The sequence below is a fragment of the Eumetopias jubatus genome, unplaced genomic scaffold, assembly GCF_037043125.1.
Source record: "Eumetopias jubatus isolate StellerSeaLion01/CBP00866 unplaced genomic scaffold, mEumJub1_p1.0 scaffold_17, whole genome shotgun sequence".
Lineage (NCBI taxonomy): Eukaryota > Metazoa > Chordata > Mammalia > Carnivora > Otariidae > Eumetopias > Eumetopias jubatus.
This window is the reverse complement of record NW_028274823.1, coordinates 40,835,713-40,861,836: the sequence shown is the minus strand read 5'-3', so window position 1 is coordinate 40,861,836 and position 26,124 is coordinate 40,835,713. Positions and strand designations below refer to the sequence as shown.

General features: G+C 37.7%; 1 protein-coding gene and 1 non-coding gene across 2 annotated transcripts in view; both read left to right on the top strand.

The window, feature by feature from the left end:
* The window catches only part of LOC114205402 (mitochondrial import inner membrane translocase subunit Tim23), a 28,785-nt gene that overhangs the window by 1,851 nt on the left and 810 nt on the right, over positions 1-26,124 (top strand). Inside the window, exons 2-6 of the mRNA XM_028098865.2 lie at positions 776-834; positions 11,187-11,280; positions 11,825-11,909; positions 15,331-15,389; positions 17,172-17,282. Coding sequence (XP_027954666.1) covers positions 776-834; positions 11,187-11,280; positions 11,825-11,909; positions 15,331-15,389; positions 17,172-17,282 — 408 coding nt within the window. The remainder of the gene's footprint in view (positions 1-775; positions 835-11,186; positions 11,281-11,824; positions 11,910-15,330; positions 15,390-17,171; positions 17,283-26,124) is intronic.
* On the top strand, positions 14,236-14,436 carry LOC114205520 (small nucleolar RNA SNORA74). Its single transcript, XR_003608412.1, has one exon. It is a non-coding gene; the product is annotated as a small nucleolar RNA SNORA74 (small nucleolar RNA).

Here is a 26,124-nt window from a genome sequence, read left to right as displayed (position 1 = left end):
GATTAGAGTCAGTAGCAATAAGGATTGTGGTAAGTAACAGTTCAAGATGAATATTGAATATAGAATTAATAGGACTTTCAGTTGATGAAAGGACTAGAGTCATGGGTATTTCATAGATTGTGAGCAATCAGAGGATTCAAGGATTAAATTTAGAATGTGAGAAAGTTGATTTTCCCTGGTAGATTTTTTTCCATTGTCAAAGTTAGTGGGATTCAAGTCTGGCTCTCTGAGAGTTTCTGTTTTCTTTTGTCCTGACCCCCATTCCTTTGGTGATGACCCAAGAATGATCTAACCTGCCACAGCAAATCACCTTTGTCAGCAATTGTCAATACTAAGATTTGAAGGAACTGCCTAAAAATGTTTATATATAACGCATAACCCGGACACTGTTTTTCCCATGGAATTCATTGGTCTCTTGTCAATCTTATTTTTGCAGTTTGTATAGATGTCAAGCATCCTTGTAGCAAAGTAGAGGAAATCAGCTTTATAATTGACTTGGACTGTGCTTCCTTCTACTGATTATTTGATCCACGTTATTGCCAATATCTTCTTGGTATGAGAGCCTGAGCCACTAGTGCAGGACCTGGTTTGAGATTCAGGACTTCAGGAGGAGACAGCCCCAAAATTGCCAGACAGGATAAGCGTAGAAAAGGAGAAAATCTCATCTATTCAGTGAGCCTGTAAATCAAAATTGGAAAACACCCGAAACAGTGTAGTTAACACTAAATGAAATAATTTTTTATAATTTCATCACAATGTGATGTTCTCTCTCTAGTGACTGGTATGAACCCTCTGTCTCCGTATTTAAATGTGGATCCACGATATCTTGTTCAGGTAAGATTAGGACTAGTCCTTTTATGAATTTTTTAGTTTGGTGATTTATCTTACCACTTTAAAAAAAAATCCAGGTTCTTATGCTGACTAGATCTATGATACATATTTCTGGAGGCACCAACTCTGGTCTCCATTCACCCTTTTTCTTTTCTCAGAAACTTTGGGGATTTGACTTGTACCTCCCTGATGCTAATTAATTAATTCCCTTTAAAGAGTTTTTGGGGTTTGAGGTGGCTATTTTTTCTTTCCTATTTAAATTGTGAAATATTTTAGCATAAAATTTACTTCTTACCCATTTTTAAGAGTACTGTCCAGTGGTATTAACTACATTTATAATATTGTGTAACAATTACCACCTACCATATCCATAACTCATTTCATTATGTAAAACAAACTATACCCATTAAAAAATAACTTCATTCCACCCACCCATCTCATGGCAACCACCCTTCTGCTTTCTGTCTCTGGTTTTGATACTCTAAGTACCTCAAATAAGTAGAATCATAGTATTTTTTGTGTGTGATTGGCTTATTTCATTTAACATAATATTCTCAAGTTTCATCTACATTATAGCATGGATCAGAATTTCCTTTCTTTTAAGGCTGAATAATATTCCATTCTGCTTATCCATTCATCTGTCCCTGGACACTTGGATTGCTTTCATATTTTAGTTATTGGGAATAGTGTTGCTATGAACGATAGTGTAAAATGTCTCTTCCTGAGCCTCCTTTTAATTCTTTTACTTATATTTCCAGAAGTGAAATTACTGAATCATATGGAAATTGTATTACTAATTTTCTGAGGAACTGCTATGCTGTGTTCCATAGCACTGTACCATTTTACATTCCCAAGAACTGCACAAGGCTTGAAATTTCTCCACATCCTCACCAACACTTGTTATTTTCTGGGGGTTTTTGATCATAGCTATTCTAATGGGTATGAGATGGTGCTCCTTGTGGGTTTTTTTTTTTTTTAATATTTTATTTATTTATTTGACAGAGAGGGAACACAAGCAGAGGGAGTGGGAGGGGAGAAGCAGGCTTCCTGCTGAGCAGGGAGCCCGATGTGGGGCTCAATCCCAAGACCCTGTGATCATGACCTGAGCCAAAGCAGATGCTTAACGACTGAGCCACCCAGGCGCCCCAATTCCTTGTGGTTTTGAGTTCCATTTTCCTAATCATTAGTGATATTGAGCATCTTTTCATGTGCTTATTGCCTATTTCTATACTCTTGGAGAAATGTTTATTTAAGTCCTTTGTCCATTTTTGAATTTGGTCTTTGTTGTTGAATTTAAGTTTTATATATATTCTGAATATTAACCCCTTATCAGATAACATGATTTGCAAATATTTTCTCACATTCTGTGGGTTGCCTTTTTACTATGCTGATATTGTCTTTTGAGGCACAATATTTTTAAATTTTCACAAAGGCCAGTTTTTTAATTTTTTTCTTTTGTTGCCTGTGCTTTTGGTGTCAAATCTAAGAAGTCATTGCCAAATCCAATGTCATGCTTTTCTCCCATGTTTTCTTCCAAGAGTTTTATGGTTTTAGGTCTTACACTTAGGTCAGATCCATTTAATTTTTGTATTAGGTGTTTAATTTTTTATTAGGTGTTAGATAAGGATCCAGTTTTACTTGTTCATGTGGATATCCAATTTTCAGAGCATCATTTGTTAAAAAGAGTGTCTTTTTCTCATGGAATGGTCTTGGCAGTCTTGTTCAAAATCATTTGACCATATATGTGAGGGTTTATTTCCAGGTTCTCTATTCTGTTTCATTGGTCTATTTGTCTTTGTGTCAGTATCACACTTTTTTGATTCGAGTAGCCTTGTAGTAAGTTTTGAAATCAGGAAATGTGATTATTCTTTTTCTTTTTTTTTTTTTTTAATTTATTTGTCAGAGAGAGAGCACAAGCAGGGGGAGCAGCAGCAGAGCAGGCAGAGGGAGAAGCAGGCTCCCCGCAGATCAGGGGGAGCCCAATAGGGGACTCGATCCCAGGACCCTGGGATCATGACCTGAGCCAAAGGCAGACGCTTAACCAACTGAGCCACCCAGGCACCCCCAAAACATGGTATTTTGATAGGGATTGCATTGAATCTGTAGATTCTTTTGGATAGTATTGACAACTTAACAGTATTAAGTCTTCCAACCCACAGACATGGGATATGTTTCCATTTTTTCAAATCTTTAATTGCATTTAAGAGGTTTTATGGTTTTGTGTAAGACTTTTACCTCATTGGTTAAGTTTGTTCCTAAGTAGTAGTCTTTTTTTATTTAAAGATTTATTTATTTATTTATTTATTTATTTGACAGAGCGGGGAGGGGGAGAGAGAGCACACAAGCAGGGGGAATGGCAGGCAGAGGGAAAGGGAGAGGGAGAAGCAGATTCCTCCCCAGAGCAAGGAGCCCAGTGCGCAAGGAGCTCCATCCCAGCAGGACCCTGGGATCATGACCTGAGCCAAAGGCAGATGCTTAACCAACTAAGCCACCCAGGCGCCCCTGTTCTTTTTGATGTTATTATAAATGGAATTGCTTTTGTGATTTCTTTTTCAAATTGTTCATTATTAGAATGTGGAAATCCTTTTTTGTGTGTGTTGACTTTGTATCCTGCTACTTTGCTGAATTTATTAGATCTAATAAGTTTCTTTGTGTAATATGTAGGATTTTCTACATATAAGATTTTATCTGCAAAGAAAGAAAATTTAGCTTCTTCCTTTCCAATTTGGATACCTTTTATTTCTTCTTGCCTAATTGCTTTAGCTAGAACATGCAGTACAAGTATCCCCCGCTTTTTGAAAGTTCACATTGTTCCACTTCACTTTTATGAGAGATCTACATTATGTTGGTCTGTATATAGTACCTGTTTATGCTGAAAAAAGAAATCAGAAGAGGACTTCTGCTTTTACCGAAAAAGCAAAAAGCAAAAATAGTGTTCAGCATTTGTTTTGCAGTGAGCTGTTATAGTGGCACCACCAAGCTCCTTCCTGGGGATCTACACTCTGCATCTCAGCATCAAGCCATTGCAGCCTTGAACTGTGTCTGTGAGCATCTGTGCTTTATCTTGATTTATTTTGTGTGTCTGATAGCAAGCTGTGTCCTAAGGTATCAGAAAGGCCCGAGAGAGGTTATCTTTGGGTCTAGGAATACTCAAAACATTTTTCCATGTAAGGTGATAATTGCTTCTTTGCTTTATGACATTTTGACTTACAGGAGGTTTCATAGCAATGTTCTACTTAGAGATATCAGGGGAGGCTTGTACTATGTTGAAAGAAAAGTGGCAGAAATGGGCATCTTTGCCTTTTCCTGATTCTGGAGGGAAAGCTTTTATCTTTTACCTTTTAATATAATGTTCACTGTAGGTTTTTCGTATATGGCTTTTATTATGTTGAGGTAGTTTCCTTCTATTCCTAGTTTGTTGAATTCTTTTTATCGTAAAAGTATGTTGGATTTTGTGAAAGGTTTTTTATTGCAGTAGTTGAGGTGATCATCTGGGAGTTTTTTTCCCTTCTTTCTTTTAATGTGGTGTATTATGTTGATCAGTTTTCATATATTGGACCATCCTTCATTACAGGAATAAATTCCACTTGGTCATGGTGTGTAATCCTTTTAATATGTTGCTGAATTTGGTTTCCTAGTATTTTGCTGAGGATTTTGCATCAGTGTTCATAGGGATATTGGTCTGTAGTTTTCTTGTAGTGTCTTTGTCTGGCTTTGGTATGAGGGTAATCCTGGCCTTATACCAAATATTACCTCCACTTCAATTTTTTGGAAAAGTTGGAAAAGAATTGGTGCTAGTTCTTTAAATGTTTGGTAAACTTCACCAGTGAAGTCATTAGGTCCAGGGCTTTTCTTGGTTGTGACTTTTTTTTTTGGAGACAGAGAGAACTCGGGGTTGAGGGGGAGGGGCAGAGGAAGAAGGAGAGTGAGAATCTTAAGCAGGCTCCATGCCTAGCACAGAGCCCAGTGAGGGCCTTGATCTCACAACCCTGAAATCATGACCTGAGCTGAAATCAAAAGTTGGACCCTTAACCACCTGAGTCACCCAGGTGTCCCTGGTGTGACATTTTTTGTTCCTGATTTCAATCTTCTTACCAGTTCAGTTACAAGTCTATTCGGATTTTCTGTTTCTTGGTGAGTTTTATGTCTCTAGGAATTTGTCTATTTCATCAAGGTTATCCAATTTGTTGGCATGCAGTTTTTCATAGTACTTTCTTATTTTTTCTTTTTCTAGTTCCTTAAGGTGCAAAATTAGGTTGCTTATTTGAGATTTTTCTGATATTTTTAATAAATGCTCTGAATTTTCCCCTTAGCACCACTTTCACTGGATCTCGTAAGTTTTGATATGTTGTATTTTCTTTTTTATTCATCTCAAGTATTTTCTAATTTCCCTTTTGATTTCTTTTTTGATCTATTGGTGGCTTATGGGTATATTGTTTAATTTCAATGAATTTGTGAACTTTTCAATTTATTTCTGTACTGATTTCTAACTGATATTGTTGTGGTTGGAGAAGATACTCTGTATGGTATCTTTTAAAACCCATTGAGACTTAATTTGTGTCCTAATATATGATCTGTCCCGGAAAATGTCCCACATGCACTTGAGAAAAATGTCTATGCTATTATATTATTGTTAGAGTGTTTTGTATATGTCTGTTCGATCTGTTTGCTCTTTGATTTATTGTGTTAAGTCCTCATATTTCCTTATTATCTTCTGTCTGGTTATGATGATTATTATCCAATATTGAGAATAGAGTATTGAAGTCTCCACTTACTACTGTAGAAATTCCACTGTTTTATACTTAATGTATTTTAATGGTCAGTTACTAGGTGTGTAAATGTTTATAATTGAATCTTTTTGTTGTATTGGAACTTTACTAATATTCTCTGTCTTTCGTAACCTTTTTTTGATTTAAAGTCTGTATTTTCTGATATTAGTATGGCCACCCTGCTATCTTTTGGTTTTTATTTGCATGGAATATCTTTTTCTCTTTCACTTCACTTTGAATCTTTTTGTCTTTGGAATTAAAGTAAACTCCAGTGTAGTTGGATCCTTTATTGTGCCAATCTTATGTCTTTTGTTTAAGAGTTTGATCCATTTATATTTAAAGTGATTACTGATAAAGAGGGATTGTCTGTCATTTTGCTGTTTGTTTTTTATGTCTTCTAGCTTTTTTGTCCTTCATTTCTTGCGTTACTGTCTTTTGTGTTTACTTGATTTATTTTTTGCAGTGAAATTTTAAATTTCTCATTTCCTTTTGTATATGTTCTTTAGCTATATTCTTTGTAGTTACCCATGGGGATTTAACTTCCTCAAATTTAACACCTAAAATTATAAATCTAGTTTCAGTTTTTACCAATTTAACGTCAATAACATGCAAAAACACTACTACTTCTTTAACAGGTGTATACTCCTCTCGGTTGTTAATGTCAGAAATTTACATCTTTAGGGACACCTGGGTGGCTCAGTCCTAAGTGTCTGCCTTCAACTCAGGTCATAATCCCAGGGTCCTGGGATCAAGTACTGCTCCTTGTTCAGCAAGGACCCCTGCTTCTCTGTCTGTCTGCCACTCACCCTGCTTGTGCTCTCTCTCTCTCTCTGACAAATAAATAAAATCTTTTAAAATTAAAAACAAAAATGGGTAAAGGATTTGAATAGATGTTTCTCCAAAAAGATACATAAATGTTCAATAATCACATAAAAGATATTTAACGTTACTTATAGGGAAATGCAAATCACAAAACCGAAGTGAGATACCACTTCACCCCTGCTATAGGTATAATCAGAAACGTGCAATAACTGATGTTGGTGAGGATGTGGAGAAACTGGACCTTCATGCACTGCTGGTGGAAATGTAAATTGAAACAGCTGCTTTGGAAATAGTCTGACAGTTTCTCAAAATATTAAGACTAGAGTTAACCATTTGACCAAGTAATTCTACTCAGTAGATACATACCCAAGAGAATTGGACAATTTGTCAAAATATCAAAAATAGAGTTACCATATGACCCAGTAATCTACTCATAGACATATACCGAAGAGAATTGGAAACGTATGTCCACACAACAAATTGTGCGTGAATGCTCTTATCAGGTTTATTCTAAATAGCCAAAAAGTAGACACAATCCATCCATCAGGTTAAGAATAAACAAAATGTAGCATCTCCATGCAATGAGATATTTAGCAGTAAAAAAAGGAAGAAGTAATGATACATGCTGGAACATGGATGAACCTTGTAAACTTATTACATGAAAGAAGCCAGTCATAAAAGACCATATATGGTATGATTTTATTTACATAAAGTGTCCAGAATTGACAAATAGAAAGAGTCAGAAAGCAGATTGATTAGTAGTTGCCCAGGGTAGGAGAGAAATGGAGAATGACTGCTAACAGGTATGGGGTTCTTTTTGGGGTAGTGAAAATGCTCTAAAAATGATTATAGTCTTCATTGTACGATACCTGAATATGCTAAAAACCATTGAATTGTACACTTTAAATAGGTGAATTATATGGTATGTGAATTACATATCAGTAAATTGGGTGGGTTTTGGGTTTTTTAAGAGTAGTGGTTGGGACTTTTTTTTCGAGTTGAATCACTAGCAATAATTGACTACCTGCATTTCTTGTTGAGTGTGTTTCAATAGAAGCAGTTGGATTAGGACTTGTTTAAAATTTGTTTTTGCAGGAAATGTTTGTCAGATATCTGCATTGTATGTTTATTGATTTTATTTCAAAAGTACCTCTCTCAGTATTTTACTCAAAATTTCAAAACTAATCACATGTGTTTTAATTGAATGTTGAATTTAGGCTTAAAGGTTGTACTGTAGCTCCATTTAAAATACATAACATCCTGGGACGCCTGCGTGGCTCAGTCGTTAAGCATCTGCCTCCGGCCCAGGTCACGATCCCAGGGTCCTGGGATCAAGCCCCGCATCGGGCTCCCTGCTCACAGGAAGCTTGCTTCTCCCTCTCCCACTCCCCCTGCTTGTGTTCCCTCTCTCTGTCAAACAAATAAATAAAATCTTTAAAAAAAAAAAAAATACATAACATCTAGGGGCGCCTGGGTGGCTCAGTCGTTTAGCGTCTGCCTTTGGCTCAGGTCATGATCCCAGGGTCCTGGGATCAAGCCCCGCATCGGGCTCCCTGCTCCTCGCCCCTCTCCCACTCCCCCTGCTTGTGTTCCCTCTCTCACTATGTCTCTCTCTGTCAAATAAATAAATAAAATCTTTTAAAAAGAAAATACATAACATCTTGACCCTGCAGTGCTAGGTGGGGCTTGGTAAGGTTAGACATCAAAGAAAATTCTGCATTTTTAAAAAATTAGGATTCTTGCTTAATCACAAACATTTGTAGTGACCTTTTCCATTCAAATGCAAAAGGGACTTTAGAATTGAAAAGGTTTTCTCGGGGTGCCTGGGTGGCTCAGTCATTGAGCGGCTGCCTCGGCTCAGGTCATGATCCCAGGATTCCTGGATCGAGGCCCAAGCCCCGCGGGAAGCCTGATTCTCCCTCTCCCACTCCCCCTGCTTGTGTTCCCTCTCTCGCTGTGTCTCTCTTTCTGTCAAATAAATAAATAAATAAAAATCTTAAAAAAAAAAAAGAATTGAAAAGGTTTTCTCATCTCATTGTTATAAAAACCATGGAAAGCCTAAATTTAAAGACTACCTTAATTAAAGTTGAATTTTGTGGAACATTTTTCCATACTTTTGAAGGAGAGAGACATCTTAAATACTACCTGTGAACTTACCATATACTGATTTTTGTCAACAACTTTTATCTGAGGCACTATTTGTGGTTTCTCTTACTATTGCTCTGCGTTGTCACTACTTTTGCATCCTCGTTGATACATTAAAAATTATATTAAGTAAATAATCTTCCACTTTTTAGGCCAGATGAACATCCAGTATAAAAACAAGAAGAATTTGAATATTTCTAGCATCCAGTATCATCCAGTTGAAATATAAATATTTCACATAATCTTGGCCTTCTGACTATTGTATCAGGTACAATGGTGCCCATCCTTAGATGCATTTCTCTTCTGTAGTAGCAAACACTAGTACTGGTGATTCTTTAGTGTCCTACAGTGTCTGCAGCACAAGAACTTTTCAGTGTATCTTCCCTATATGCATGTGTAAAGATACTTCAAGATCAGCCTTATTAAGTGCTTATTTCTTGCAGTTCAAATTTGGCTTGCAGAAGTTTTTTTCTATTACATAATAAGCTGTTAATCATATATTTTTTTAAAGATTTTATTTATTTATTTGACAGACAGCTAGAGAGGGAACACAAGCAGGGGGAGTGGGAGAGAGAGAAGCAGGCTTCCTGCGGAGCAGGGAGCCCGATGTGGGGCTTGATCTCAGGACCCTGGGATCATGACCTGAGCCAAAGGCAGACGCTTAACAACTGAGTCACCCAGGCGCCCCGCTGTTAATCATATTTTTGTAGAAACCAAAAGCCTTAATTTTATGGAGGTTTTCTCCCCAGGATTAATGTAATTTGGCCAGTGTCCCCTCCCTCAAAAAATCTTGACAAATTTTTGTTACATGAAATAGTACATTTTAGGGGCTCGTGGGTGGCTCAGTTGGTTAAGCGTCTGCCTTTGGATCAGATCATAATCCTGGGGTCCTGGGATCGAGTCCTGCCCTGTATCCAGCTCCCTGCTCAGAGGGGAGCCTGCTTCTCCCTCTCCCTGCCACCCCACCCCTGCTCATGCTCTCTTTCACTATCTCTGTCTCTCTCTCTCAAATAAATAAAATCTTAAAAAAATAAGAAATGAAACAGTACATTTTAATTGCATTTAAAAGATTAAGCCCCAATGACAACTAACCATGAAATTGTTTTCAAGTGGCTCTTTGTGTGAATTGATGTACATTTGCCTTCAGTCCTCATAGTGCTTTTATTATGGTTGACCTAGCAAAGAGTCAAGTTGGTGATGACATGCACTTGTGCCTATTAATGTTCATCATGACTTTTTTAAAAAATTTCCTGTTTGTCATTAGTGATCCATTTCTAGGCTGAAGAATTACATACCTCATTAAATCAAATATAACATTTCTAAAAACCTCAAGCCAGAAGTACAATTTAAAATTAAGTCATTAATTCAAAAGTCAGGAAGCACCCCAAATTTGCAAAAATATGTGTAATATATCATGATATGGGATCTCTTCAGAGTTTGCTTATTATTGCCCAACAGACCGTTTCTGTGTGATGAGAGTAGATGTGCTTGCTTATTTGTGCACTTTTTGGTGAGAATGTATGTATAAGCCAGAAATCAAAAACAAGTGCAGAGCTACAGTTTTCCTAATCAGGAATGCATTTATCAAAGTTGCCTATTTGGTAAAGGGATGTTTACTTGTTAACAAGTTGCCAGCAGTGTGTGCTTGTGGTTTATTTTAACCATTTTTGTATGGAAAGCTTGGCAAACCTGTATTGAATGTGTTCTTTATAAGAGTGTATTACAGAATTAATCATACTGTGCTCTTACAGTAGCATTTTCAACTTAGGATTCTTGGGTGGCCTTCATGGGGTTCATATCAAATTTGTATATGCATGGCGCCTGGGTGGCTCGGTCGGTTGAGCGTCTGCCTTTGGCTCAGGTCATGATCCCAGGGTCCTGGGATCGAGTCCCACATCGGGCTCCCTGCTCAGAGGGGAGCCTGCTTCTCCCTCTTCTCCGCTCGTGCTCTCTCTCTCTTTCTCTCCACAAAAATAAATAAAATCTTAAAAATATATATTTTTTTTGTATATCCATTTACTGGAAAGAGAGATTATAGCTTTCTAAGATTATTAAAATATATGCTTCCCCAAACAGTTAAGAATTATGAAGAGGGTAATTTTGCCCTTGCATAATGGATCCAAACTGTTGTGCTTTTATAGTTTCTGCTCATTTTTTATGATCATAGTAAAATTGTGCTTGATCAATAGTAGCTACAGAATGAGTGTTACTTTCTTTTTCCACAGTGGTATCTCAATCAAGTAAACCATTACTTCTCATACTTTCCCATTTACCTTTCTCTAGAGCTGGTCTTCCTAAACTCTCTTGCATGTTGCTTCATATTTATCATTAAGTAAGGCAAATTACATACAATCTATCAAACTTACATTGAAAAGCAAAGTTCTGATGAGAATGCCTCCCAAGAACTAATGAGTGTAACTGTATATATAGTACATTTCATTTCACTTTGATTTAGGTGTTGCTGTTGTTGCAGAAAGTTTTAATTTTTGCTTGACTAAGTATAGTTGAGTTTTAGTTGACTTCAGGTTTTACTTTTGTGAATTTGACAAATTAAAAAACACTTTGCAAGTACTGGGTCTTGAGGAGAGCTCAGCGTGATTTTTGTTATTGCCCCTTTAGGATACAGATGAGTTTATTTTACCGACTGGAGCTAATAAAACCCGGGGCCGATTTGAACTGGCCTTCTTTACCATTGGAGGATGTTGTATGACAGGTGGGTATGGTAATTTTTTTCAGTGTCCTCAGTCCAAGTAGGCAAAAGTGCTTAAAATTAAAAGCAATTCAAGTATTGGTTTTAGGGTTTTAAAAAATGATTATTGAGGGGCACCTGGCTGACTCAGTCAGTGGAGCATACGACTCTTGATCTTGGGGTTGTAAGCTTGAGCCCCATGTTGCATAGAGATTACGTAAAATCTTTAGGGGTGCCTGGGTGGCTCAGTTGATGGGCATCTGCCTTCAGCTCAGGTCATGATCCCAGGTTCTGGGATCGGGCCCTGCATCGGACTCCCTGCTCTGTGGGAAGCCTGCTTCTTCCTCTCCTGCTCCCCCTGCTTGTGTTCCCTCTCTCGCTGTGTCTCTCTGTCAGGTGAATAAATTTTATAAATAAGTAAATAAATAAATAAAATCTTTAATAATAAGTAAATCTGTTTATGTTTTTCATTTTTTCTATTAAATAAAAGTAAAAAAGAATCAGAAGTGCAGTTGTTTTTAAATATAAAGCTGTATTATTTGGTTGAATCGTTACTATGATTCACTAGGGGCTGCATTTGGAGCAATGAACGGTCTACGGCTAGGATTGAAGGAAACCCAGAACATGTCCTGGTCCAAACCAAGAAACGTACAGTAAGTCTTATGTGATCATCTGAAATAGTGATGTTTGAATATTAACCTCTCTTTTGTTGGCCTGATGAACAGTCTTGAGATTACAAATGTTCGGAGAATTGACATACATTTTGATCGATTTTTTATTTTCTTAAAAGAAACTAAGGAATCAGGTTACTGAGGCTAAGGTTTTGTTTTTTAAAAGATTTTATTTATTTATTTGAGTGAGAGAGAGAGAGAGATACCACGAGCAAGAAGGAAGGATAGAGGGAGAAGCAGGCTTCCCGCTGAGCCGGGAGCCTGATGCAGGACTCACTCCTAGGACCCCAGGATCATGACCCGAGCCAAAGGCAGACGCTTAAACAGACTGAGCCACCCAGGCGCCCCTGAAGCTAAGGTTTTAAAAGGAGTGATTTTTGAGTCAGTGTCCTTTAATTAGCTGGTGCTACCCCAACCTAACTTATCCATCTTTTCATTCTGTAGGCCTATATGGCATGCTTTTCAACTTGTTGACTTGCTCTAGTACATTATTTGGATTGTTTGAGGGTTTGCAAAACCATAGGACTTGGTAGTAAAGAAATAAGCATGTAGGAGTGATTGCTGGATTGCTCTCATTTGAATTGAACTACTTATTGACTTCACACTCTTTCTGAAAGGAGAAGGCTAAAGAAAATGTATCACAAAATTCCTAGAACTTAGAGGTGGTTCCTGAGTCTTCTCTCAGGAAATTGAAGTTTGTGGAGAAAGGACAGTACAGGTGTCTTCACCCTACCTAAGAAATAAACAGTCCATGTAGATATTCCCTAAATAATCTGATGTTTAGTTTTGCATGTTTTTATACTTTATAGCTCATGGTTTTGCTTTAGGACACATTAAGCTCCATCTTCTTTATATGTTGTTTAGCCAGCAGGTGGCAGTAGGTTTACTAAATTAGGCGTTGGGAATCCTGAAAGCTTGTCAAGTTTTTCATATTCCTGTTAACTATCTGGATCTTGCTTTTACTAGGCCACATCCTTGAATATTTTTACATTTATATTAATATTTGACCCTTACTCTGGGGCGCCTGGGTGGGTCTGTCAGTTAAACAGCTGCCTTTGGCTCAGGTCATGATCCCAGGGCCCTGGGATAGAGTCCCATACTGGGCTCCCTGCTCATCGGAGAGCCTGCCTCTCCCTCTCCCTCCCCCTCTGCCTGCGCCACTCCCCTGCCTGTGCTCTTGGGTGCTCTCGTTCTCACTCTCAAATAAAATCTTTAAAAAATATATTTGTCCCTTATTCCAATACTTTTTTTTTTTTTACCTTTTTGTGTTATGGAGAATTTTGAAAATGTACCAAAGTAGACAGAATAGTACACTGAAGACCCATGAACCATAACCCATCTTCAGCAGTCAACCAGGATTGGGACCAGTTGTGCCCCATCTCATTCTCCTCTCCCATGTTACTTTGAAGCAAGTCCCTAACATCGTATCGTTAAATAGCAATTTGAAAGTAGAAGGTCTCCTAGAAAAGATAACTTTTGTTTCTTAAAACAATGATAGTTATTAATATTTTGGAGAGAGTCAAATAGGTTTGCATTTTTAGATAAGATTTTTTAAGTATTATAAATCATTTTTATATAACAATTCTGATTTTACTAGATAGGAAGCATTTAAAATAGGAGACAGCTGGGGCACCTGGGTGTCTCAGTTAAGCACCTGCCTTTGGCTCAGGTCATGATCCCAGGGTCCTGGATTGAGCCCTACATTGGGCTCCCTGTTCAATGAGGAGTCTGCTTCTCCCTCCCCCACCCCGACCCCCCCACCCCCGCTCGTGCTCTCTTGTACTCTCCCTCAAATAAATAAATAAATCTTTGATAAATAAAATGAATAAAATAGGAGACAGCCTCTAAAAATGGAAAGAAGATAGGGTTTGGGGCCAGACAGATCAATGTAGCTTCAAAGCCTAGTTTCATTACTTACTGTTTTGTGATCTTAGGTAAGTTTTTTCTACTTTCTGCCTTGAAGGGTTGTTGAGAGGTGATTAAAGTAGGTAAGTAGGTAAGGGTCCAGTATGTGGAGATACATTGCCCATTCGTATCCCAGTCAGTTTCACCAGTTTGTAGTGCTTCCAGCAGTGCAGTAATGAAAATTAATAGTTCTAAAAAACATGTTACAAATGATGACAATATGCTGAACTTAAAATATGTTAGTAAATATGTAACATAATTAGAAACAATAGACTTCGTTACTGATTTTTTTAAAAAACCTTTTAGAGATAATACAAGTTTTTGTTATTTGGGCATTAATTTAAATGAGTTTTTAATTGCATTAAATGAGTTTTTCACTCTTTGTTATTATAATTCTATAATTTCCAGCAGTAGTCAGCTGTCCGGATAGACCCATTCCTGTGATGGTGTTACACTGCTGGGAGAGGAATGACCTGTCTTCTTCCAGTTGCCTCTGTCACTGTTCTGGTGGCACCTGGCACTGGTGCAAGGCAGAACTGTGCTTCCTTGAGAGTGTGCTGAGCGTTCACTCTGGCCGCTTAGCTCTAGTCCGGGAGCAGACACCGTATGCTTTCTCTGTGTATTCTAGTTAGACAACTTTTTCCTTCTCTTTCAGTATTTCCCTTTAATTCTGCTTTATATTCTGTTATATTTCACGCTTTGATTCTATTTAATATCCTAAGTATATTCTCCCCCAAAAAAACTTAATCGTAAGCTAATTTGTCCATTATAAGGGTATTTCTTTAATGTAGATCACTTACTATAAGCTTTTTTATGGAATATTCTAGACTGCCATTCAAAGCCTTTCTGTATTTGACTTATATTTAATAAGAATTTTCCTTACTGCCCAAAAATGTTGGAGCTTTAACCTTCATTTATATTTCTATAAAGTAATCATTCTTACTAAATTCTGAGGCGATATTGAGGTAAGTTTTAAAATTAAGAGAACTGTGGGGTGCACCTGGGTTGCTCAGTCGTTTGGGCATCTGACTTGATTTCAGCTGAGGTTGGGATCAAGGGTCCTGGGATCAAGCCCTGCCTCAGGCTCTGCGCCCAGCAGGGTGTCTGCTTCTCTCCATCTCCCTCTGCCCCTCCCCCTGCTCGCGCTTTTCCTCTAAAATAAATCAGTAAATCTTTTTAAAAATAAATAGGGGCACCTGGGTGGCTTAGTCAGTTAAGCCTCTGCCTTCGGCTCAGGTCATGATCCCAGGGTCCTGGGATCAAGCCCTGTGTCGGGCTCCCTGCTCAGCAGGGAGCCTGCCTCTCCCTCTCCCCTGCTTGTGCTGTCTCTCCCCCCCCAAATAAATAAATAAAATCTTTAAAAAATAAGTAAATAAAAATAAAATTAAGAAAACTTTGGGTATTGGATTTATACATTGTAAATAGCTATAGTTACGATTTTTCAAATTGGAGAAATGGTGATTCTAAGCACAGATTCTTTCTCTTTCTGCCCTGGTAGGATTTTGAACATGGTGACTAGGCAAGGGGCACTTTGGGCTAATACTCTAGGTTCTCTGGGTAAGTAGAGATCTCAATAATAAATCATTAATGCAAAGAAAGAGTGTATATGTATCATGAACAATTGGATCAACCAAAATTCTGGCCATATGATATTAAAAATTATAGTTAAATCTACTGTGATGAATAGTGTAGATAATATTTAAGAAAAGACCATGAACAACATAACAAAGTAATTCCAGTTGCTAATACCAGTGTTTTAAAAGTCTTTTTAAATATTACATACTCTCCTGTCCAAGCAAGATGCCAAATCATGTTTTAAGTAAATAAGAAATCCGCATAATTTAGGTCCAAGTCAGATGCCTTTGTATGTTAAGAAAGGTTCAAGGTCCTGTAGTAAGATATGATAGGTTAATTTCATCCCTCTTCCTATGTTTTCCTAATAGCCCATTCAGCATCTGTTTACCTCAGATATTTCCCAGACCTAATTTCCATTTTTGTAATAGGGCCTTTGTAGATATAATGAAAATATTTGTAGTTCTAAGCAAAGGGTAATTTAGTAGGACTTAGGACCAAAGTCTTTCGTATTATATTGTTTATGAATGATTGACTCTTTTGATTACTCATGGCTTATAATAAGTGTACAACCTGTGGTACCTACGCTGTAACAGCCAAGAGTTGTCTTTGTAAATTAGTTGCAAGTCTGAAAATCTTTTAATGGTGGCAGATTAAGTAAGGGAAAATGCAAGCATCTCATTGAAAAAATAGAAAAGGCATCTGTTGTGAGAGAATAATCCCCTAGCTTTGCCATGGGATTTGGAAGCATTACATTTTCACACCATGAAGTCAAATTGACATTTGAGATCTTAGGGAATGACTGCTTCAGTATGCTGCTCATGTCACCTTTGCTCCCACCCCATACATAGTCACCCACCTTTGTTTCTGTTCGGTGGTTTATGTACCTAGAGCAATCAGCCATCCTGGTCTGTCCAGGGACTGTCTTAGTTTTAGCACTGCAAATCTCATGTTCCAGGAAACTCAGTCCTGGGCTAACTGGGATGGCCAGTTGCCTTGTGTGTTCCCAGTGTAATATGATCAATCACAATGTTCTGCTCAAGTTCACTTTCAGTTAAAGAAGTTGAATTGGTAAGAGACTTTATAGAAGTATAAGAATATCACAACAGAACTTGTAAGGCAGAGTTTGGTGTAATATTGAAGGGTCAAAAATGGTATAATTTTGGGACAGTATAAGGAAAAGGATTAATAGCAATCTTTTTGGGTACAGGAGAAAGGTAGTTTGGGGGAGGATTTTGTTAAAACTAAATAGTGCTAGTGTTACCAAACCTCAAATTTTTTTTAAGTTAACATTTTTCTTACAATAGAAATGCATGTGTTTTTGTTTCTAAATCCAAAGTATAGCTATTATTAATAAAATGTAAGTGAAGATTAAAAATATTTTTCCTGGGACTTCCCAGTGGTACTTTTTTTATAAGTAGCTACTATTCGTGTTTCTTCTGAAGCTTTCCAAAGATTTTTCTTTGCATATCCCAAGTTGTCCACACATGTGCCTGCTTTACATGCTAGTGAATATAGTTTTTCCTGCTTTTTCTTTGGAGTATGTAGTATTCCATTATATGGAAAGTCCGTCTCTTGCTCTGTACCCTTTGATGGGCATTTTATTTGGTGCCAGGCTTTTGCTATTACAAATAGTATTCCAGTAATTATTCTTAATATATATTTGAATGTTTGTAGAATGTCTATAAAATATATTTTTTTAAATATAATTGCTATACTCACATTTAATCATTTTTTTATTACTGATCAGTTCCATTTCCCCTGTAGCTTTGCTCTATAGTGCATTTGGTGTCGTCATTGAGAAAACACGAGGTGCAGAAGATGACCTTAACACAATAGCAGCTGGAACCATGACAGGCATGTTGTATAAATGTACAGGTAGGCACTACTGAATGAAGAGCTCTTTCTCTCAATATACTTTGAAGTATGCTTTAAAAACTAAGTAGCCACAGATTTCAAAGGTACTTGACACATTTTTGCTGTATAGTGGAGTGTTGTCTAAAACGTAATGGTTGTTTGGGGTTTGGGGTTTTATTTTGATAAAATATACAAAACATAAAATTGACCATCTGAACTTTTAAGTGTAAGTTCAGGAATGTTAAGTATATTTACATTGTTATGGAATAGCACCACTGTCTAACTCCAGAACTTTTCTTCATCTTATGAAACTGAAACTCTGTATCCATTAAACAAAAACTCCTCATGTTCCCCTTCCTTTAGCCCTTGGCAACCACCTTTCTACTTTCTAACTATAAATCTGAATTCTGAGGTACTCTATTCTGTAAGCAAGCAAAATACAGTATTTGTCTTCTTATGACTGGCTTGTCACATTTAGCATACTGTCCTCAAGTTCATCCATGTTGTAGCATGTTTCAAGTATTTCCTTTTCAAGGCTGAATAAGACTCCATTGGACATATCTGCCACATTTTGTTTATCCATTCATCTGTCAATGGATACTTGGATTGCTTCTACTTTTAACTGCTGTGAATAATGCTCCTGTAAGCATGGGTGAACTAAATACCACTCAATTTTGAAAAAATAATCAGAACCCTAAGAGTTGAACCAAAATGACCTGAGTGGAGATCAAATATCACATTCTCCTCTGGGATGGAAAAGAAATTAACATTCACTGAATTATGATTATACCCTCAGCTATAAGCATTTACTGTAACTTATTTAAAACTGTGAAGTGATAATCATCACACCCCAGTTTTATAGATGAGCACAGTATTAAGAAGACCTTTTTCAAAAGGTCACATAACTGGAAACAGGCCCAAATTTTTCATCACATTTCTGCTTTAAATAGCTTAAATTACATATGTTCTATACTTATGCTTCTGAGAATTACTTGTTTTATTTTTTTATTATGCATTAGACGTGATTAACTGAGTAATTCTGTTTTTTAGAAATTCCTCCATCACAAATAATCAGGTAGCATTTTTGCTTCATTTTTACTAGAAGAAAGAAAAGCCTCAACAGGATCATGAAATCCAAGATTTCCTGACATATCTGAGAATAAGAGGTTTTTCCTATATTGAAAATGTATCAGGGGTGCCTGGGTGGTTCAGTAGGTTGAACGTCCAGCTCTTGGTTTCGGCTCAGGTCATGATCTCAGGGTCATGGGATTGAGCCCCACTCTGACTCCGTGCTCAGGGTGGAGTCTGCTTGAGATTCTCTCCCTTTCCCTCTCCATCTCCCCCACATGCTCATGCACTCGCTCGCTCGCTCTCTCTGTAAAATAAATAAATAATCTTTAAAAAGAAAAGAAAATGGACCACATTTGGAATTTTATCCCTAAGAGCTCACAGTACTTCTTGCAATACATTCGCATGTGTGTACCCAGATAAGTGGAGCTCCCAGGTAGAGTGAGACATTAAATACCTTTTATGTCCATGAAGATGTTACCTTGGCATAGAAAAATCTTGTTAAAAATCTAGAAATACTTCCCATTGAAAATCTTTAGGGTCAGACAGAAGAATTTAAAACTTTAATTGGCAGCACAGGGGTGCACTCAGCAAGAGTTTACTTGGCCCAGACTAGGTTTACAAAAGATCAAACTAATATTTAAAAAACATATTTCACATAAAAACCTGGAATTCCAGATTCTTCTGAATAAATGGAAGACAACAAGCTTACATTATGCACATTGGCAAATGACTGGGGCCGAGTGGGAGCTGTTTCTGTACTGGTTAGATGGGCACAGAATTTCCAGCTCAGTCCCACAAGTCCCAGTCTTCTTATTCAGGGCAAGCCACCATGGCATTTCCTGTGCTGAGGGCAGCCCTGAATATAAGAATGTACTGAATTATCATCTTAGGACATACTGTGCATACGTAAAAGATAGAAAGGAAAAGGCTGAATTCTTGATTTTGAAGGAAATGGGAGACTCGCTTTCCGTGTCAAGGACTTCCGTGCAGTAATGGCATTTATAACACAGACTGAGAACACCTCCCACTTAAATTATAAAAGAGAAAGATCTTGGCTCAGAAAAGAAAAAACAAAAAAGACTATCCCTTAATTCTGTGTCAGGTGACAGTAGATTTCATTTCCATTGCAGTTTTGAAACAGAGGAAATTAATAATCTGTTGACCTAGAATTCCAACATTGGCTGACCAATTTAAATTTAGCTCAGCACATCAAAATCAGTCGGCAAAGGCAGATCAGTGTCTTTTACTGATTTCTGGTTTAGAGTGAACTTAATAAGACAACACAGAATTATGAATTTTGTATGGCAGAAATACAAATACAACTTCCAACTTCTAGATTCAGGGATTTGGAAGAGTTCAGGCACTCTTGGACTAGAGCCAGGATAAACTCTTAAGGATAGAGGTTTACGTTTAGGGAATGGCTGATTCCTGCCAACCTAAAACATTTCCAATCCCCAATGTATTCTTCAATAATAGAAATTTAAAAGGCAGTTTAAAATTAAAGTAGTAGGGGGTGCCTGGGTGGCTCAGTCATTAAGCATCTGCCTTCAGCTCAGGTCATGATCCCAGGGTCCTGGGACTGAGTCCTGCATTGGGCTCCTTGCTCTGCGGGAAGCCTGCCTCTCCCTCTCCCACTCCCTCTGCGGTGATCCCTCTCTCGCTGTGTCTCTCTCTGTCACATAAATAAAATCTTAAAAAAAAAATTTTTTTTTAAAGTAGTAGGACTAATGTAGGTATGGAGCAACTTTAGTGGGAAGAAAAATCATGAGGAAAAATACATGAGAAAATGGATAGTTGTCAGAGCAGAAAGAGGCTCATTTAAAGGAATAATTCTGATGGGGTGATTTTAATTCATACCTGATATATGTTTAATGGATTTATGTAAATATTTTCAAAGGGTATGAAATACTAGCTTTTCTATGGCATATGAAAGTCTGTTTAATAATGACCAGTATTGGGACTCCTGGATGGCTCAGTCAGCTAGGCCTTCGGCTCAGTTTTCTCTCCTTCTGCCCATCCCCCTGCTTGTGCTGTCTCGAATAAATAAATAATATCTTAAATAATAATAATAGTGGCCAGTATTCTACCAGAACAGGAACAGCTGTAGTTTTGCTGTCGTTCATAAACTTAGGACTAATGTTCTAATGGTCACTCATCTGATACCAGGAACAAAGCATCAGAGACCAAAAGATATGGGCACTCCCTGTTCCCTCACAAAAAGTCCCTGCCTGTTCATTCTATGCCTTCCATAAGAAGGTCATCTTAGAAGAGCAAACTAAATAAAAGTAAAAGGATATACAAATACGTTTCTCCATATTAAGCAAATTTCATCAGTTTTTGTTAAAAGGTACTGTTTATCAATGAATGCCAGGCCTTCAAAATTAAACTATATGTGCTAAAAGGACTTTCTTGGTGACTGCTTTATTTCTGTTACTGGCAGCAATAGTCTTCTGGTAAGTTAAAATACACATAACATATATAACAGGCAAAGGGCTAGCTGCTATAATATACAAAACATTTTGACAGATCACTTAAACCAACAATCCAATAAAAAATGGAGTAGGATTGACAATGCTTCAGGGAAAAATACAAATCACCACTAAACAGTAGAAGCCATTCAATCTCAAGCAACCAGGGCAAAGCAAAATAAAACATTAAGATTATATTTTTCACCAACTGTCTTTAAAAAAGTGATGATAGGTAACTGATGGTTACCAGAGCCGGGTGGGTGGAGGAATGGATGAAATAGGTAAATAGACGACAGGGAGTAAGCAGTGTACTTGGGATGAGCACCAGGTGATCAAAACTTAAAGAAAAATAAAAAAAATAAAGTTAAAACTTAAAAAAGTGATGGTGGGTGATACTTACTATTGGCCAAGGTCAGCAAGCAACTGGAATTAGTAGTGTTTTCAATATGTAGATCCTTCGCTCTGGTAATCTTTCAGCAATTTATCCTACAGCAAACTAAGGCATACACACAAAACTGTATATACCAGCATGTTTAAAACTGGCTTCAAAAGACGGGAGGTTTGAACGGAGACAGATGAGGGAGCTTGTAAGGTGGATGTCTGCAAGGAGTGACTTAGGTAAAGGCTAACAGGACAAAGACCCTAAAGTGGGGGTTAAAAGGTAGTGTGGGGGGGGGAGGGAGTAGTGGAATCTGGAGACATAAAAGTGGCAAGGGACCAAATCATACAGAAGATGGAGCTTCATAGGCCACTGCAAAGAATTTGACTTCACTGGGCTTTAATTCTTACATTCTAAATATAGCATTTCCACTTACTTAGAAGCCTGAAATTGTTTATCATAGCTATCAGAGAGGTAAGCTTTCACTGTTGTTTTGGGTACAGAGTTTACACAGGAGATGTTAGTTAAGTCAGGGTTTACAAATCCTCTAAAACTTCCTAAGATTCTCAGAGGGGTCTGGGCCACCATAACACCACAGGAAAGCAACCACCAAAGTGCCTAAGAATCTGGTGGGGAAAAAAGAGAGTCCTAAAAGGACAGTCATGTGGGGAGTCAGAAATGGCTGAGGTAATGTAACGAGTGTCATCTTGCCTGGGACAACTGGGGCAGCCGTGGGGCAAGCCTGAAAATCAGCTGCTCTGCTGCCAAGAGCCACACACCCTGCTTCCACTCCGACAGAGAAAGCAGAGGGCAAACGGCCTCTGTTGTAGTGCTCCAGGCACCCTGGACTTCCACCTTCCTTCCGTCATCCCCGCATTTCATCATTCGGGAGAGTCACCAGCCATCACCTGAGTTGCCTTTTCTCAAAAGCCTCAACTTCTGTAACAGTAGTTTTCATTGACCATTTTGACTTTAGGCTTCTATTTTCAGTCTGTCTGATCTATTCACTATTTCTGGCTTGATCTTCCTCAAGTATGGTTCTAATCCCAGTACTCCCTCTCCAAAAACCTTCGATGGTGACATACTGCCCTTCAACTTAAATTTCTCATCCTAGCCTTCCATGATCTAATCCTAGCCTATGTTTTCAGACTTTTCCCACACCTTCCTTATATATATCATAAATTTGAAATCCAGTCCATCCATAAGGTGCAGCTCAACTGTTACTACCCTTTTCGATTTTTCTTTCTTTTTCTTTCTTTCTTTCTTTCTTTCTTTCTTTCTCTTTCTTTCTTTCTTTCTTTCTTTCTTTCTTTCTTTCTTTCTTTCTTTCTTTCTTTCTTTCTTTCTTTCTTTTTCTTTTTTCTTTTCTTTCTTTCTTTCCTTTCTTTTCTTTCTTTCTTTCTTTCTTTTTCTTTCTTTCTTTTCTTTCTTTCTTATCTCTCCTGGAGGCAGTTTAGTGTCGTGAAAAGACAAAGGGCTTTGGAGTCAGACTGGGTTTGACTTGACTAGCACTAGATCCCTAAACCACTGCATACAGAGAGGAACTTGGCTGAATTTCAGTTTGTTATACAAAGGCAACCTATATTTTCCCTTCACAGACTTGTAAATGAGATAACCCCTATAAAAGTAAGGGACTTACATCCCTCCATAAGCACATTTTATACAATTCTTAAAAGGCTTAACGGTTTTCCTTGTAGGAAGTCAGTAGATAAAATGTAAGATTGAAAAATCAAGAAATAGCAAGGTAGTTGTGTTTTTTAGAAACATGAGGGTAAAGAGCAAAGAATGAAAGTAGCCTTTGGGAACTGGGAATGAGGATTAAGATGGTGCATTTGCCACATTGTACATCATTAAAATCTTTTAGTACTATTTTGACTTTTAAAATTATTCATGTGGACTACTTTAATAAAGTGAGCAAAGACCCTATGTATCAACATAATAAAAATTAGGCATTATATTGGAAGGGGGGTGGGGAGTTACTGTTTAATGGGTACATAGTTTCAGTTTTGCAACATGAAATTCTCTGGAGATGGTTGGGGGTGATGGTAGCACGATGCCAGTATACTAATGCTATTGAACTGTACAGCTAAAAATGGTCAATTTTATGTGTCTTTTACCTCAGTTTTTTAAATAAATTTAACAAAATTTTAAAGTTAAATAGTCCAAAAAATTTTCGGATAGTATTCTGCAGTAGCCATGTGAGTGTGTAGGTAAGGCTGCGGGGGCCAACTTCTGCTGGCCAGATGCCTGTCTATTCACTGCCTGGAGGCTGAGAATGTGTTTTATACTTTTTAAAGACAGTTGACCCTTGAACAATGTGAAGTTGAACTGCACTGGTCAACTTATACATGGTTTTTCTTAAATCAGTACAGTGCTGTTATTTTCTCTTACAATTTTCTTAGTAATCTTTTCTCTAGCTTGCTTTGTTGTAAGAATGCAATATATAATACATATAATGTACAAAATATGTGTTCATCAACTGTATGTTTCAGTAAGGCCTCCAGTCAACAGTAGGCTATTAGTAGTTTCTGGAGAGTTAGAAGTTGTATGTGGATTTTTGTGCAGGGGATGGGGGGTGGGTAGTGACCTACGCATTGTTCAAGGGTTGACTGTAGTTACATTTTAAGTGGTTGTGTAAATATCTACAGAATAGCCTTTGGGCCCTGAAAGCCTAAAATATTTACTTTCTGACCACTTACAGAAAAATTTGCTGGTCCCAGCTCTAAAGTAATTGTCAGTTCAGTGTGTTAGCTCTGCACTATCAAGCTCTGTATCCCACAAACAAGGTACTTTAATATTCTGGGCCTTATTTTCCTGTGTTTAGAAAAGAGATAATATTTGCCCTTTTTGGAAGAGTTGTGTAAGGACTAAAAGGTAGAAGGTAGAACTGAAACACACATCTCATGTTTGTTTTCCTTTATAGAGACTGACCTTTGGTCTTACTTGGTTACTGTGTTCAAAGCAAGAATATTTGCTAATCAAACTTCCTGTGCTTAGTTGGGCATAAGTTGGTTACAGAAAGCCTAAAGCCAAGGCCTTCAGACTTTTACCACCACCATTTGGGAAATGGAATTAATGGAAAGTTAAAACTAAAACGTGGCTTGGTATGTGATAAGAGGCTACACTTGGATCAGGATTAGCTATGCTTAGTAAATCAAACGCAGCCTATGTTTAGTGTCTGTTTGCTGGAAATAACTTTTTCTAGCCTTCAAAGAAGAATTTGTTTCATTTTGGTCAAAGTAGAAAGCTTTCTAGGGGATAAATAGTTCTCAAGGGACACTTAATATGCCACTGGTGTCCCAAAGATCTTAGAGTTCCCAGTTTCATTATGTTACCCCTAGTGCCCCTGCCCAGGGAGATTTATTTGGTAGCTGAGAACTAAAGTGAAAATCCTTACACATGAAAATCCTTACACATCCTTCCAAAAAGGCTGAGTAGAAGCTTCGTAAGATCTTGGGAAACTCAAAGCAAAGGGCCAACTGGGAGGAACAGTTTGCAGCTATTTCCAAACCAGTAGGCAGAGTTCAGAGCCCTGTGAATCTGTAATCGACTAAAGGTCTGGGGGTGTTAGTCTGAAGTTGAATGTTTGGTCCCACGAAAACATCTGCAAACCTAGTATGCTTTCAGTTACCTGCCTGCCATCATTTTTCTGATAAACAGCAGTGAGGCCACCTTTCTTTTGTGTTGACTCAGAATAATGTATGTTTGTAATCTGCTAGAAAGAACGAACCCTCATTACACTCAGTGTTGTGAGTGCATTTATTCTCCTGTGCTTCATAGTTGTTTTTTTTCCATTTTAGTAATTTGGTCTAATTATAGTTCACCTTCAGTCCCTAGAACTTTTTGTTGACTTGCTAGTCAAAGACATGAGGTAGATCATTATTAAATTGGGCAGATTGTTTTAAGTTAGCAGGTTAAGTGTACATTTTTCAACCGCATTGAATACAGTTGCCAAGTTAACTGCCATACTCAGTCTAAATGATATAAAGAGATGATGTGGCTTCAAGGGGAGATCTCCCATTGAATTTTTGTTTCTGATGTTCCTCCCACCTATTTGACAGCTATTTATAGATGATGCCTGCAGTTTCTGTTTCAGTCTGTTTGAGAGAGATAATTAGGGCACTTCAAGGTGGAAACCTATGCAGGTCAGCTATCAGACATCTTCAGACCAGAGAGGCTCCTGGAGGGGGGTGGCCTTTTAATCTATCAGCTGAAGCCATCTGGCAGGACATTCATTGCAGAACACATTGAAGTGTTCTAACTTGGCAGTGTCACTGAATTTCACAGAATTTACTGGCTCATAGCCAAAGGGCCTCTAGTAAGGTAATCACTGGACCACAGCTCCATTCAACCTTTGCCTTCCTAAAACGACTTGGAATGAGTACTCCATGGGTACAGTATAGGTTACCTGAAGTTTATGATAGCTACTTGTTTGTGAAACCGTAAGAGAACATCAAGTTATTTCTTAAAAGTTTATTTGGGTACCCCCTAGTCCTCTTGTTAGACTCAGGGATGGTTTTCAGGCAACTGATTAAAACATTTTTGTTTTTACCTTTGAAGTGAAATATATATTGCTAATTTTTTTCACATGAAAAACTATTTTAAGCAAAAATAGTTCAAAGTCTAATCCTTCTTTTCAGTGAGTATGATGACGCCAAGTGCCTCATTGCTCATGAGTTGTAGGTCATCCGGTATGTCGATGTAGGAGTGGCAGAGGTGGGGGCGTGTGGTCTTTTGTCAGCACCTGACTCAAAGCCTGATATAGCCATCTTATCACCACTACTTCTTGAGTCTTCAAAGTTAATAGAGGACCTGTCCAGAGTTCAAAGTTTAATATTGTTTCCAAAGAGGGTGTCACCTTGTTTATATTAGGGCTTTAAATCAGTTGTCAGTCCCTGTGAGGTTCTAAACAGTAGGACTAGCAGGAAATTATTGATCTGTTTGG